This window comes from Zeus faber (assembly GCF_960531495.2).
Source record: "Zeus faber genome assembly, chromosome: 7".
NCBI classification, from domain to species: Eukaryota; Metazoa; Chordata; class Actinopteri; order Zeiformes; family Zeidae; genus Zeus; species Zeus faber.
The window spans coordinates 2,966,826-2,982,849 of NC_137203.1; the positions used below are offsets into that span (position 1 = coordinate 2,966,826).

The following is a 16,024-nucleotide window of genomic DNA, read 5'->3' on the forward strand; positions in this document are numbered from 1 at the left end:
GTGTGTGTGTCTGTTTGAGTGTGTTTGAATTGAATGCGTGTGTGTGTTTGAATTGAATGTCTGTGTGTGTGTGTGTGTGTGTGTGTGTGTGTGTGTGTGTGTGTGTGTGTGTGTGTGTGTGTGTGTGTGTGTGTGTGTGTGTGTGTGTGTCATATATCCATGCAAGGCTCATTGTGAGGATGCTGAAAGGAGAAGGGGGCTCAGAGCAAGGCTCGTGGCACCCGCTAGGGTCCTCTATGGGACACTGCAGCTACTGTTCTCCAGGTCTCATCTTCAGCGCGCTGGCCGTTATGGGATGGATCCTGCCTACAGGGCGGCCATTTTGTTTTCTACGCGTTTGTTGACCCCATGGAAGCAGACGCTGCTGATCTCTCAGTGCAACCAGCGTCTCGCGTCCGCGTCCAGTCCACTGAGAAGGGGAGAAGGAGAGTGGAGCTGCCACGCCTTCCCCCCTCCGTACGGCCCACCTCTCCTTCTATCCATTCACCTCAGACAGGTGAATGGATAGAAGGAGAGAGCGACGGTCAAGAGATCAAGACGATCTCTCCATCTTTCTCTTACGTTCTTTCACTGTTTCTGTCCCTCTCAGTCCATTCAATTCAAGCGGCTTCACTGGCATGAGGGGTGGGCACAACCATTTACACTGCCAAAGCAAATGGAAAACAAAAAAAGACAAATATAACATATCATTAAAACAGAAAGTGTTAAATGTTGTATCCTCCCCCTCTCTCTCTCACCCTCTCTCCCGCCCCGCTAACTCCCTCTCCTCTCAGTCTCTTAATTAAACGCTCCCTCAGTGCCGTTTACAACCAGAGCTGCTAAATTAAGACGCTGTCAGAGACAGAGCTGCTTGGCTGGCGGGGCGATCGAGGACAAACCTGACAGAGAGAGAGGGGGGGAGAGGGGAAGAGAGAGAGAGAGAGAGAGGGAGGGAGAGAGAGAAGCAGCAAACTGCCTCTGGAACCAGAGCGACTGTGTGACCTGCCAGTGATGTTTGTTTGTCCGTCTTCTTGGGTTTTATTTTTGGGGACAATTTAAAAATAGCAGGTGGATAATAGTGGGGGCGCTGCCTCAGGGAGGGAGCGGCCATGTTGCTCCAGCTGGATCACACCTCATCTTACTGAGCCCGTCTTTAACCAGATATTTTAGATTTTATTAGATATTTAATGTATTTTATTATTTATTTATTTAGAATATTATTTTATAATATATTAAATATTTAATGTCCTATTTTATATTATTTTATAATATATTAAATATTTAATGTCCTATTTTATATTATTTTATAATATCATACTAAATAGTTATTGTCCTATTTTATATTAGTTTATAATATTATATGAAGAGTAAATAATAAAGAGTAAATAAATGTACATAAATATACATAGCCATGACAGAAAGTGGTTACTAGGCAGCCGCGTCCATGTTGCAGAGTGCGACTGGACCGCTCAATACTATTTAGCATGTGTGGTAGTGAGAGATGGACAGATGAATAGATAAATAGATGGACGGATGAATAAATAGAGGTCCGATCGGATGTCCACACGGACACTTCTCTCGTTTTCTCCCCCCCGGTTTTCATCCTGTTGTTCTTTAGCAGCGAGAGGCAGAGGCAGCGTGTCAATCGCTCTGTTTGGACGGAAAACAACCTGTTCCACGAGAGGGAGTGAGAGAGGAAGGGAGCGAGGGAGAGAGAGAGGGAGAGAAAGGGAGGGAGAGAGGGGGAGGGAGGGAGAGAGGGGGAGGGAGGGAGGGAGAGAGGGAGAGGGAGAGAGAGAGAGAGAGAGAGAGAGAGGGAGACAGAGGGAGGGGGAGAGAGGGAGACACACAAAAGAGCTGTGGTGCCATAAGGTCAACTCTCTCCTCCCTCTCTGATAGCTTACCCTACCTATCCCTCTCTCCCTCCCTGATACCTACCTAAACCTATCTAACCCTATCTCTACCCCCTCTCGCCCCGTCCCCCCTCTCCCCCCTCTCCCCCTCTCCCCCTCCCTCCCTCCCTCCCTCCTCAGGGTGCTGCAGCTTGGTGGCAGATGCTGTGGTGCTGAGCTGCTCCCTGCTCTCGGCCCAGTCGACCCACATCACATCTCTTTATTTGTGCCCGGGGCGAGTTCGCCGCTGCAGCTGTGTCCAAGCCCACTCTACCTTTGGTGTGGAAGGCCCCCGGGCGCTTCATGTGAGACCAAAACACTCGTTCTTTCACTCCATCTCTCTCTTTCTTTCTCTCTCTGGTGTTCGCTCCTCTTATTTTTTCCCCATTTCTCTCTGTCTCTCGCTCTCTCTGGCTTTCTTTAACTTTCTGTCTGTTCTGCGCATCTGCTGACAATCCAGGAGTCTGGCTAGGGGCTGTGGCACGGAGGGGAGGGGGGGAGGGACAGAGGGAGGGCGGGAGGGACAGAAACTGAGTGAAAGAGGGTGATAACAAGAGGAGATGAGGAGAGAGGAAAAGGAAAGAAGAGGAGATGAGCAGACCAGAGGGGAGCTTAAAAAGACAAGAGCATAGGAAAGGAGAAGAGTGGAAGAGAGGGAGGGATGGAGGGACGGAGGGGACAGATGTCGGCGACAACCTGCCTCCTTCCACCTGTACGAGCCCTCGCAGCTCGACGGAAACAGCCCATGAAACATTCATGACCCTGGAGGCTCGCTGTCGGCCATCAAAGCCTCCCTCCCTCCCTCCCTCTCTCCATCCCTCTCTCCTCTCTTTTCTCTACCTCCTCGCTCTCCTGGAGGACTCCTTTTTTTCCAAACATCACAGCACTGAGCAGACCACCTTTAGCCCGCCTGCCACCATTAGCCGGAGGGGCCTCCAGCGCTCTGCTTCCAGCCTGCGAGGAGGCGGGGCCGTCCCTTCACCTCCGCCATGTTTGTTTATCACCTCAAATGTTGGCAAAAGTCGGCGGCAGTCGTTCGTCAGGCATCTCCATCTATCTATCTATTTATCTATCTATCTATCCATCCATCTATCATCTATCTATCTATCTATCTATCTATCTATCTATCTATCTATCTATCTATCTATCTATCTATCTATCCATCCATCCATCTATCATCTATCCGTCTATCCATCTATCTATCTGTCTATCTGTCTGTCTATCTATCTATCTATCTATCTATCTATCTATCTATCTATCTATCTATCTATCTATCTATCTATCTATCTATCTATCTATCTATCTATCTATCTATCTATCTATCCATCCATCCATCCATCCATCCATCCATCTATCTATCTATCTATCTATCTATCTATCTATCTATCTATCTATCTATCTATCTATCTATCTATCTATCTATCTATCTATCTATCTATCTATCTATCTATCCATCCATCCATCCATCCATCCATCCATCCATCTATCTATCTATCTATCTATCTATCCATCCATTTATCTATCTATCTATCCATCTATCTATCTATCTATCTATCTATCTATCTATCTATCTATCTATCTATCCATCCATTTATCTATCTATCCACCGGAGACTCCCCACAATATGATAAGTGGAGTTGGTGTTGGTGATGGGAGACCAGCTTTCCTCTCAGCTTTTGATTGATGCTCTTTAATGACTTCAGCAGTTCTTCAGACATATGAGACTGAATGCATCTCCGTGCTTGTTCTTACCTTGTCTCCATCTACAGCATCTCTGTTATCATCGACACTACAAGCGTTCTTGGTCAATACATCATCTATTTCCTATGGCGGCTTCCAAAATACAGTCACATTATTCATATTATTTAAATGGTATTTTGTGAAAATCCTAATAATGTTGATGATCAGTGCGCTTGCAGGCAGTTGAATATGCCGATCACAATGCGGTGAAGGCAATATGCCGAATATCATGTAAACACCTCACTCGGATTATCTTCATCGTGTTCAACTCCAAATTGACGTAAGCACAACCGATGAACAGACACTGGATTTCTCCTCCATGTAATGTTCTCTATGTAATGTTCCAACACGGAGCCTGTGGAATGGAATTCAATAATTTTAAATTATTATTGATCATTTCAATGCCATTTTTTTTTGTTAATGTTGGGATTTTTTATGCAATGCTTCTCTCAATGTGTCAGTGACGATCATGATTATGATTATTATGATTATTATTATTATTAGTAGTAGTAGTAGTGGGACCTTGGGGGTATTTTGGTCGTTTCAATCTAAAACTGCCTGAGGCTGCTTCCTGACAACGCCTCCTGTCTTCCCTCTGCAGTGCATTTTGGGTAAACAACAGGGCGGATAGTCGAACAAACTGCAGAAGTGGAACAAGGTGATTTAAGACGGAGGATCAACAACACCGACAAAAGATTCACATTCATCTAACAACTCTGCACAACGTGATTAAAACTGAATTACGACCCAAACAGAGACAATTGGAAATAAAACCCCAGAATTGGATTTTACAAATATGAAAAGATCACAGCGGTGGAGATCAACTATGAATTAGGTTTACTCTGGTTGTCAGTTCCCAGTTAACAACATATATAATTATATATATATATATTAGGCCTGTATCCATATTAATGCATACATATATATTCATGTTGTTCATAAATATTCAAACTATATTTATATGTACAGTATGTCATTTTTTAATTGCTGTTACAACTGTACACTTCTTGTATTAGTTATGCCCAAAATTATTTTGGGCATAACCATACAGCCCTATATATATATATATATATATATATATATATATATATATATATATATATATAGAGTACATATATACACACACACACACACACACACACATATATATATACTGTATACACACAAATCTTTATTTTGTACTACTGGTCTGTTTGTACAACAATCCACCAACCCTCACCAAGACAAATTCCCTGTATATGAAAATGTACTCAGCCAAATAAACTGATTCTGATTCTCTCTCTCTCTCTCTCTCTCTCTCTCTCTCTCTCTCTCTCTCTCTCTCTCTCTCTCTCTCTCTCTCGGCATCACAGCAGCGCTCCCCGCTCGGCCTCCATCTTGATCACCTGACTTGAAAGCAGACGTTGGCTCAGCGGCGTGGGGGGCGGGGGGTGGGGGGCTCTGGCCGTCTGCTACTCCTTCATGTTTACTCACTGCCTAAGTGCTCTGGAAGCTGTGGTTTACTCCCAGCAGCCACCGCTCCGCTTAAGGCGACCTCAGGTGTGGGGAGATCTGTGGAGCCGCCGCTGAAAACCACCGAAAGCCATTCTCCTCCTTCTTCTTCTTCTTCTTCTTCTTCTTCTTCTTCTTCTTCTTCTTCTTCTTCTTCTTCTTCTTCTTCTTCTTCTTCTTCTTCCTCTTGCTTTTAACAATAAAATAACAACACGTGAAAGATGACTGGAGGACTCCGGGGGGCGGGGGGAGGCTTTGAGGAGTTTGCAGCACCCAGTCGGCCGTGGAACTTTGTGTCCTCTCCGTCGTCCGCTGCAGGAAAGTCTGACTCCGCCCTGACCCCGGGAAGCTTCAAAAGAGCCAAACAAACTAGTTCTACAAAGAAAGATGTAGTCTCACACCGCTTGGCTTCCGCCATTTTGTGTCTGGTGCCGACATCATGAGCAACATGGAGGAGACACACTGCCTTGCTCAGAGGCACTACAGGCAGAATACGGAGACCAGGGCTTTTCTTTAATTTCTAGATAATATTCTATCAGGTCTTAGGTGACATGGTTTTCGGTGCAGGTATTTCTGAAATGAATAGAACTACAGTTCATTGCTAAACTTCAAGTATGAAAACATAATTTATTATAGAAATTAAATATTAGAAACTGTCTTCGCAACCAGTATCGATACTACGTTTGGAAGTTGTGCACCCACTTTCCACTTAAATTAAAGTCACAAATAATAATAATAATAAAAACATTTAAAAATCTAGTAAGCACAAAGTAATAATTCCTTCCTATAATTTAAACCCATAGCAAATCCTATTATATATACCCATAACAAAAATGTATCCTGTGCATGGTATTGCATGTTTTATATTTGTATATCTTTAAATACCTTTAAATATCTGACTATTTCTGTTTTGAATTTGTATTTCTTGGCTATTTGTTTATATCTGACAATTTTCACTTTTTTATTGTATTTTATTTTATTATCTTTTTCATTACACTTTTTTTCAGACTGTTAACCTTTATTTTTTTTTATCTTTTTAAGCTAATAGTCTGCAGTGAAACGCACCAAACCTCAAAAGAACAAATCCTTGGTATATGTAAGTGTATCTGGTGGAATAAAATAAAATGTTTCTGATTCTGATGCTGAAATTAATTGTAATATTTAATTACACTGAATTTGATCCGTAAAAAAATGTTGTAATGACGTGTGATGGTATAACTGAAAAGTCGGGAGCGATTCTCATTGTGAATGAAATGTCAATATTTGGAATACACAGAGTGGTACGGTGCGATCCTCCCCTGGTGCTCTGGGGGCGCTCCTACGTTATTGCACCTGTGCTGACACCACGCTGAAGTTCCAGCTCTGAGATGACCTCTACGGTCAGAGAGAAACTACAATGTGCATTTCACCCTAGAATGAATGTCAGCTTTACATTTTTTTTTTTTTTTTTAAGGTTTGCACATGTGATTTAATTAATGAATATTTTACAATAATAATAATAATAATAATAATAATAATAATAATAATAATAATAATAATAATACACAGGGTCCAGTATCGACATCAATTACAAATTCTTGAGTTCCCATGAAATGTAACAGTTCATGCTGTCGCCCCTCAATTACATCAGCAATACCTCTAAAACAAGTTACAATTTTCCAAGTTTCCATTGAACGCAGCATCAGCTGAGGTAATGACGCGGTGATGCAAGTTTTCAGAATCCTGGTGAAACACTGTATTACTGATACAAGGATCCATTTGTTGCGTGTTGTGACTTTATCCTGAAAATAAGGTGTCTGTCTACATGCTGTCAGGTCTCTGTCAATTTCCATTCAGGTGTCTGTCTACTTCCTGTCAGGTGTCTGTCTACTTCCTGTCAGGTCTCAGTCTACTTCCTGTAGTCCACAGAGTCCTGCCTTACAGTGTCTCTGTGGAAGGAAATCACTCCTTGTTGAAGTTCCAAACAACACGCTTCCATTCAAACGGTTTAAACACTGCATGTCCCTCAAAGACATTTCATGAACTTTTTAAACCTTTGGGACTTAAATAAAAGTGCCTTGAAATGGACCTGTTGTTCTGGAGCTGCAAGCCAACTCCATGTGTGAGGCCACGCACGCACGCACGCACGCACGCACACACACACACACACACGCACGCACGCACGCACGCACACACACGCGCAGTTTTCAACCACTACAGAGCGATGGAGTCTACACTACGTAGCTCGCATGAGCTGCTGTATGTCACCGCCATGCGTCTTCACATCCGCCATATTGGAGCAGTCAAGATCCGCAAATAAACAAATGCTCGCTTAATTTTGGAACCAATTTTCATGAAATCTATAATATTAGTTATAACCCGAGAAATGGAGCATGATATGGGTTTCTTATTGGAACTAAATGCAGTTACTGGGGGCGGATTCATTCATTCACTACCACGTTTAAAGGAAGACAGTATCATGCTGCCTGATATTGCACTTTAATTAACAATTGAGTATTGAACATATTATATATTTTAAGATTTAAACATTGTACATCTTCAATGTTGTTTTCATTTAAGACCATGTGCAAAGGTTCCTTCTCTAAGTGTTATACAGAATAAATTGAAAGCAAAGTTATATTTGTCTCCATTTCTTTTTTTGTTTTGCTGATCCGAAAGATTATCTGATCTGTGACTCAAAACTGTGATATGATCCGAACCGTGAGTTTGGTGATTCGTTGCACCCATATTTTTCACAAATTCCTGCTCCAAATATAGGTCCCGGTTCTAACGATACCTCAACCATGTCTGTGGGTCCAGCGGTTGTCGTGGGCCAGACACTTTCAGAAGATTTCTTAAAGATGCCAAGGAGAATAATAATAATAACAATTATTAGGGGTCCAGCCCTGCGGGCTAATAATAATAATAATAATAATAATAATAATAACGTAAAATTTAAATAAATGTAATAATGTAAAAAAAAAATATATATATATATCATATTATTACGCTTACTCAATAAAATGCAAGGTATTTTAAATTCGAGCAGGAGAACTCAAAGGACACAATATAAATAAATATAAATACATATTTACAGTACATGTGTTGAAATGAGACCCACTGTTGTTATAAGCCATTTACAGACACGCACACACACACACACACACACACACACACACACACACACACACACACACACACACACACACACACACACACACACACACACACACACACACACACAGGCAAATTGGTGCTAATCTATCCTATGCATTTTGGATTAGGCGTACAGCTTAGTCTCACAGCAGATGGTGTGGATTTGTGGATTAATTACGACCTTAGAGAGATGGGTTGATATTAAAACATCTGGATGCTCTGTATTCCACAGACTCACCAGGCCTAAGGGGGAACCACTGGGCCCACGGAAGACCCACCAGACCCACAGGGGACCCACCAGACCCACAGGGGACCAACCAGAGCCACGGGGACCCTCCAGACCCACGGGGGACCCTCCAGGTCCACGGGGGACCCTGCAGACCCACGGGGGAACTAGTTTGTTGCTTTAGCGGATGAATACGCTTCCCTGCGCGGTTGGGAAACGGCAGATTTCAGGTTGCCAGGGTTTGATCATATTAGGGCGTCTGTGTCGCAGGGCCTCTTCCAAACACCACAACCCTGGTACCAATAACAACAGGCAACGCCCTCCTCCGCCCTCCTCCGCCCTCCTCCGCCCTCCGCCGCCCTCCTCCGCCCTCCTCCAGCCTCGCAAACTGACAAGAGGCTGTGGTCACATTCATGGTCTGTGGTAAAAAGCAGCACTTCTCTGAGAGGATGTTGTTGAAGTACAATATAGATTAGATTATCCTTTTGGAGAGATGTTTGAGATGTACTGTATATAGAAGTTAAGGTGAGTAATCCGTGAGATTACTTTGTAAAAAAAAAAATAATGATGCGTTTGATCATTTTTTAGCTTGAACTTCATGAGAATTCAAGCCATTCAATGTATTTCACGTTCTACATGTGCTCCTCTATATGTGGTTTCCATTGTTGGTGGCTGGGTCTGCCACAAGAGCAGGAAGTGAAAGACGGCTGCAGTGAATTAGCTGAAGCCGTGTAGCTTGTTGCGCTCAGTAAATTGACGATATGGATGAACATTAACAAAAAGTAACGTGGAAAAAACATCCCCATCACCTCAAGTGATGAGAAAGCAAACATAAATCAAAGGATCAGAAGAAGGTACATTTTGGAGAAAAGAAAGCAAAGACAACTGAATGTTGAAATAAGAACAAAAAACACATTGCAGCTTGGAATGGAATTCCAACGTGTATTGTAATCCACCCAACAAAAAGGATCTGATGAATCTGCATTTTAAATGGAAAGTATCCAACAGAGGTGGGAAAATCCAGGGTCAGAAAGTAAAAGTCCTACCAGGTCTTTTCTCCAGCCAGAGACGGATGGGTCAGCTCTGTTCAGCTCAGTTGATGCTGATGAGCAAATCAACACAGTCGACTCAAAGTCCCAGGCGGAGCTTTACTTTCTAAACCAGATTTTCAATGTATTACTTCATAGGCAACGGCCAAAAAGTAATGAAATAGTCAATGCAGTTTGGAGTTTGGAGGAGAAGTGAAGTGTGGTACAGCGGTGAAATGAAGCAGTGAAGCAACATTGCAGGTCACACTCTGAGCTACAGTTGGGAAATACACAAAATCTATTCTCATTGGGTTAACCAATGCTCCAACATGTGTCTCCTTTTGTTTAAGTGTATTGCTAACTTATTTCATTCAAAGGGCAAACAGTTGGCCCTCGGGCCACCGGTTGAATGGGTCTGATATTATTTATGAGATTTGTACATTTGCACATTTGGATTGTTTATTTTCTTTTATGAGCTTCTAATCCTGTTTTTACTTTACAGTATGTTACTCTTCTCAAGCTTTTAACATTCTACTCATAAATGGTTTGGGGATACCATTCCAACTGGCTAAATTGATGACCCAAATCTGAAGAATAGTATAATATTTACCTTTTATTATTAAATGCATTTTTCTTGTTTATTATTATTATTATCTGATGCCTTCTTTTAATGCAAAGCACTTCCAGATGCATGTTGTGTATGCAACATGCTGTACAAATAAACATTATTATTCTTTTTATTATTAATAAAACTGATTGGCTTCACCAACACTTCCTGCTGAAAACAACGGACAAAACAACAACAGGCGAACACTAAACTCTGGATCCCGAGCCTCGGGGTTCCGCCTCCAGGTTTTGGGAGTTTCTTACCTTGTCAGCAGACGTGGGACGCATGACGGAGACGCGGTCGTACTGACGCCCCAGCACAGCCCACAGCGCGTCCAGGCGGCCCTGGAACCAGGACGCACACATCCACTTATCTTACTTTATCTTATTACGTTTTCAATAAACACAGCAAGGTATTGTTCCCATTTGGACCCAAACATGTGGGTTACAATGATGTCCTGCCGAGGCAGAAGCTACTGAAAATATTTAGCAGATAAAATCCATTTTATTTAAAGATTTAAATTGCATTCAGTTTCATCATATTCATTAATTTTATTTAGAATTGTATATACAGTAGTTTTTTTGTTTTTAATGTATTCTTGTGTCTTGTGTAATATCAAATTCAAATTAAATTTTATTATGCATTTTTATCATATAATATGGTATAAAAAATGTATTCTATTGACAAAGAAATGTTGTAAAAAAAATACAAAAAATAAACTATATTATATTTAATTACAAGAGAACTTAATTGTCCAGAAGTGGAAATTTGCCTCCTGAATGGCGGGTAACAATTAAATAAATCAACACTATGACAACACTAACATCGAAGAAGAACTACAAAATAAGAATTGTACAATAACGACATGTAGTGTGAGTTTTATAACAGTGTATAATAAGATGTCTGACCTTGATGGGTGTGTACCACTTGGTCTCAGCACGGTGGGGGGCGGGGGCAGGACTCCTGGGGCTGCGCCGCACCATGGGCTCCTCCTCCTCCTCTGGGATGGACACCACGGCGTTCTTGGCCTTCTCCAGCCGGGCGCCCTCCTCCGTGGAGCCCTTCTCCCCCCAGCGCACCTGGACACACAAACCATCCAGTGATGACATCATTCAGGTGATGGCACCCGTTTTGGGGCCAGACCATAACAACAACTTCCGCTCACGTGACTTGACCAAATAAATCCAATTACAAATTCAGGTTTTTGTGGAGACATCAGTGTTTCCCCTATAATTGTACGGACCTGGCCAAAAAAAAAAAATCCACGGCACTGTGCCCTGGAAAAATATATATATTACGGTCTTTTTATTGGAATTTACAGTCCATTTATGGTATTTAAACACATGTACAAACTAGGGATGTCAAAATGTGCCGACCAAACCAGGGGTTCCCAACCATTTTAATATCACGGACTGCAACACAGCGCACAAAATGTTCACGGACCGGGGGGCACTGATATGCCGTCATAAGAACGTTTCTCAAATAAATCCCCTCGCATTCTCACGGCCGGTAATGCCCGCTGGTCGGGAACCCCTGGATTAAACGACTCCCTCACCTGGTACCTGCACGGCCGCTCTGTGTGCGCTGTGGGGGTTTCGCTTTCTCACTTTGCGTGCTTGAAAGGCAACTACGCATAAGATTGGGGGGTCTCACGATACCCCGCAGAGCAATAACATTGATGAAAGAGCCCATGGATCACCGGCCGAGGTGTGATCCTGGCCGCCAGGGGCTCCGGCGCACCACCGCCTGCGCCCGGTCCGTCGGTGTATATTAACTCCTTTATATATTTACATTTATTTATATATTTATTGCCTCGTTTATTTTTTCAGGATTTATTTCATGGGCATATTTATTTTGATTTGCGGTGCTGAGGGTAACGAGCTCAATACTGTGATGTCATGTGACCGCGGTATCCCTTATCAGAGTCATTGTAAATGACTGCGCTCAGCCGTCCTATGGGCAGTGTGAACTGTGAACGTGATTTTTCCACCATGAACAGGGTACTGAGCTACAACTCACACAACTCATGAGTGCTTTTGAGAGCAATCTATCCTCAAATTAACCCTAACCCTAACCCTACTAAATAAAGACAAATTGACAAATCTTCACTTTTGGTACGTGAAAACAGACCTCAGGGACAGGCTGCAAGGAGAGCACTTGGGGGCCTGCATGAAGCCCGCAAATTGTCCATATCCTGAGGCCGTGCTGAAATTTTTTCTCCAAGCCAAGGAAGATAAAGTGCAGCAATGAATCATGCACACTGTGTTTATGATGTGCTAATGTTTTGCAAAGGCCATTGGTTACACAGATTATTTTTAAGAAATAAATGCAGCTTATTAAATCATCCTCTCCTTGTGATCACTTTGCTTTAAGTCTTGAATATACCCAGCGAACCAATATTTTAAACCAAATATAAATTGTAGACTGCCCGCTGTGCCATGTGACCGAAGCCGACCTCACCAATATGCCATCCCCTTTCGCCGAGCTTGTTGAGGGCTTATTTCGTGCATACCACCAGGCCTGAAAATAATTCTAGAGAAAAGACTGGACATGATATCAAGTTTATAGAAATTTTTAGTCACTGCGTTTTTTTCAGGCTTATAGTATCTGAAAAACAACAACGGCAGTTCGCACACGTTTAAGACATTCTAGTTTGATCAATATCCATCAACATTTGGAGCAGAATTTGGTGAAAAACTGTCGTAATTTCATGAGTTTCAGTTTCTGAGCACTCGGTCCTCCAGGTTGGGGGTTGGGCGTGGGGTTAACAACCTCACTCCGTAAAAAAAAAGCATGTTACGGAAGCGACGAGAAGAAGCCATTATGGTGAGGAGCAAATGGTGGGTTCCAGAAGGAACGGGAGGAACTAACTACTAACTACTAACTAACAGTTTCAGACTGCTTTGTGACATCATCATCTGAAGTTATATAAGTCCAAGCATCATCTGTCGGAACTCATCCCCCTCCAGCCACTTGCGAGTACGACACCTAGACACACAGCTTGAGCCGGTTCTGCTTGTGAAGGAAACTCTGAAAACCGTAACTTGTGCAGCGTGTTACAAAAACCCCGGAAACTATAACCGTTCAAAGAAGACGTTTTCGCACCGCAGGCAGTTCGAAGAACCTTTGGAGGAACCAACATTTTCTTTCCTGGCCGCACTGCGTCATCGAGGAACGATCGTGATTCTCAAAAGACCGTCCTTCAGGGACATTAAACTGAACGCCAGAGGAGCAACATGCAGACGTTAGTGCGCACTGAATGGTCCAGAGGTAAATCCATGGTGTTTGTGAGCTGTTTGCTATTTGTTGTTGTTTGTAAACTGGACCTGTAGTGGTGCCTGGAGCTATAGGGTCCATCCTGTGAGGTGGCCTCCTGATCGGATGGTCCCCTCATCAGTGGATGATCAAAGTCCTGAGTTTACCCCTGGGGGTTGTTATCTTATCTTATGTTATCCTCGGCCTTCCCTCGCCGACTCTTCCATCCAGTTTTTTGGGGGTAAATTTTCAATTAAAACCATTTTTGTTTCCCATCAGACACTTTGACGCTGTGTGTGACACACATGCTGTAAGTTGCATCCGTGTCAGATAATCTGTCCTGGTTTTAATTTAATTCATCACATCTGTTACCAGGCCGAAAAAAAATAGAAAAGGGCATATGAACGGGGGGGGCGGGCTGGGTGCGTAGATAGCACTGCAGCTTCAATCCGTAGGTTTGGCCTCCACTGTACTGAACACATTTTTGGAATCAGGAGCCGTCGCACGAACCACGAACCACGAACCACGAACGGGGAACCATAAAAGAGCTTTCCCGATGAATTAAAGATTCCCCGTCGCCCGGGTGGAGTTTGTATGGAGCGTTGGGGGACGGACGCTGGAAGGGGTGAGGAGGGGGCTGGAGGTGGGATCTGAGATCTGAGAGAACACCTTTCGCCGCTTATCGTCGGGGGAGGGTTCCGGATCCTTGTGAAGCGGACGCGGCTGTCCGGGGGAATCAGCTCCCCGGGAAGAAGACAGGATCCTGGGTGACGCCGTGGGAACGCCGCCATCGAGAGGTGCTCCCAGAGGATTGTGGGAAATCAACGCTTCCTCGGGGCGAAAGGAGGGGGGGCTTTAAACCTGATTCCCCTTTGAGTTTCGAGTCAAGGAAAAGGAGAAGGGAATCAAAGGCGACGTCATGGTTTGGGAGCTGGGGTGTGTGTGTTTCTACACCTGTGCACAAGTGTGTGTGTGTGTGTGTGTGTTTCTACACCTGTGCAAAAGTGTGTGTGTGTGTGTGTGTGTTTCTACACCTGTGCACAAGTGTGTGTGTGTGTGCGTGTGTGTGTGTGTGTGTGTGTGTGTGTGTGTGTGTGTGTGTGTGTGTGCGTGCGTGCGTGCGTGTGTGTGTGTATGCGTGTGCGTGTGTGTGTGTGTGTGTGTGTGTGTGTGTGTGTGTGGATGTATGCAAGTCAGGGATGGAGGAAGTATGGACAAACCAATACTGAAATTCTACACACTGCACCATATACAGTACATAAAAACACCTATCTTCTGCCTATTACTGAAAAAATGAAATAGTAAAACATACAAATCAAAAAAAAATGTTAAAAGTGTTCATTAGAGGCCTCCTTCTACAACTTCTGAAAGGTGACTTTTTTAATCACAATTATATCTATCTTTTGGACTCTACAGGGTTAAAAGTAATATTCAGTGCCTATGATCCTTCCTAAAGTACTATTTTTTTAATTACTTATTACTTTATTACTGTACTTTGTGTTGCAGATGATACTCAGGATGATCACAACTTACAATAAAGAATAAATTGTTTGATACATCCAGTCTGAATGTTGTCAAGTAAAAAGTAGATATTTGAAATGTACTAAAAAGTAGATATTTGAAATGCAGTAAAAAGCAGATATTTGAAATGTAGTAAAAAGTAGATATTTGAAAAGCAGTAAAAAGCAGATATTTGAAATGCAGTAAAAAGCAGATATTTGAAATGTAGTAAAAAGCAGATAATTGAAATGCAGTAAAAAGTAGATATTTGAAATGTAGTAAAAAGTAGATATTTGAAATGCAGTAAAAAGTAGATATTTGAAATGTAGTAAAAAGTAGATATTTGAAATCTAGTGGAGTAGAATTCTCCTAACATGCTCTCAAACATGGCACCTTCCACCACCAGTTTGTGTGTGTGCATGGATGTATATGTTTGCGTCTGTAGCGTGTGTGTGTGTGTGTGTGTGTGTGTGTGTGTGTGTGTATGTGTACTTGAAGGGGGTTGTTAACTTGTGTGTCAGCCATCGCTCCATCCTTCATCCTGGAAACGACTTGATCCAATCAGCTCCTGGAGGCCAAGGTCGCCATGGCAGCTCCTGTCACCTCCGAGCCGTCAGGCGGCTGATGAGGAAGACGTCGGTACGAAGGCCCAGCTCCACCCGCCAACCCCCCCCCCCCCCCCCCCCCCCCCGCGTCCCCCACCCTTCTCCCCGCTGCCTCCGCAAAAACCTCCAGCTCCGTGGAAAAATGGCCGACGTCAGCGCTGTGCCTACAGGTTCACATGCCAACGGATGGAGAACAAACTACATTCACTGATTCCACTCATCAGTTGGACTCTGGGTTCAGGGCAATAAGCAAATCCACACAGTCGACTCAAAATCCCGGAATGGGTTTTTACTTTCTGAACCCGGAGTTTTCACTTCTTTGAGAGCTAGCCTTAAAAATCCCGTTACCCGTAAAACCAAGAAATATTCCTCCCAGTCGTAGCTCTGGCCTGGGTAGGATCTGGGGAATTCCGTGTTGATTCCGAGTGATGTCATGTCCTGTGTGTGTTTTGTGGAGAAACGCAACGTTCTGCTTCGAAAGGCGTTGACGTCCATTAACTTCCTCACACGGTGCGTTTCTCCTCTTCTATGTTCGATTAAAGAGCAACTCACAGGTATGTTTTTTA

The 16,024-nt window shown here is 43.2% G+C and overlaps 1 protein-coding gene across 3 annotated transcripts in view; it reads right to left on the reverse strand.

Annotated features, from left to right (window-relative positions):
* Positions 1-16,024, reverse strand: part of antxr2a (ANTXR cell adhesion molecule 2a) — an 84,686-nt gene that overhangs the window by 30,896 nt on the left and 37,766 nt on the right. For all 3 annotated transcript variants that reach the window (XM_080003428.1, XM_080003427.1, XM_080003426.1), the window contains 2 exons: positions 11,007-11,177; positions 10,362-10,442 (listed from right to left, as the gene is read on the reverse strand). In XM_080003428.1, coding sequence (XP_079859554.1) covers positions 10,362-10,442; positions 11,007-11,177 — 252 coding nt within the window. The remainder of the gene's footprint in view (positions 1-10,361; positions 10,443-11,006; positions 11,178-16,024) is intronic.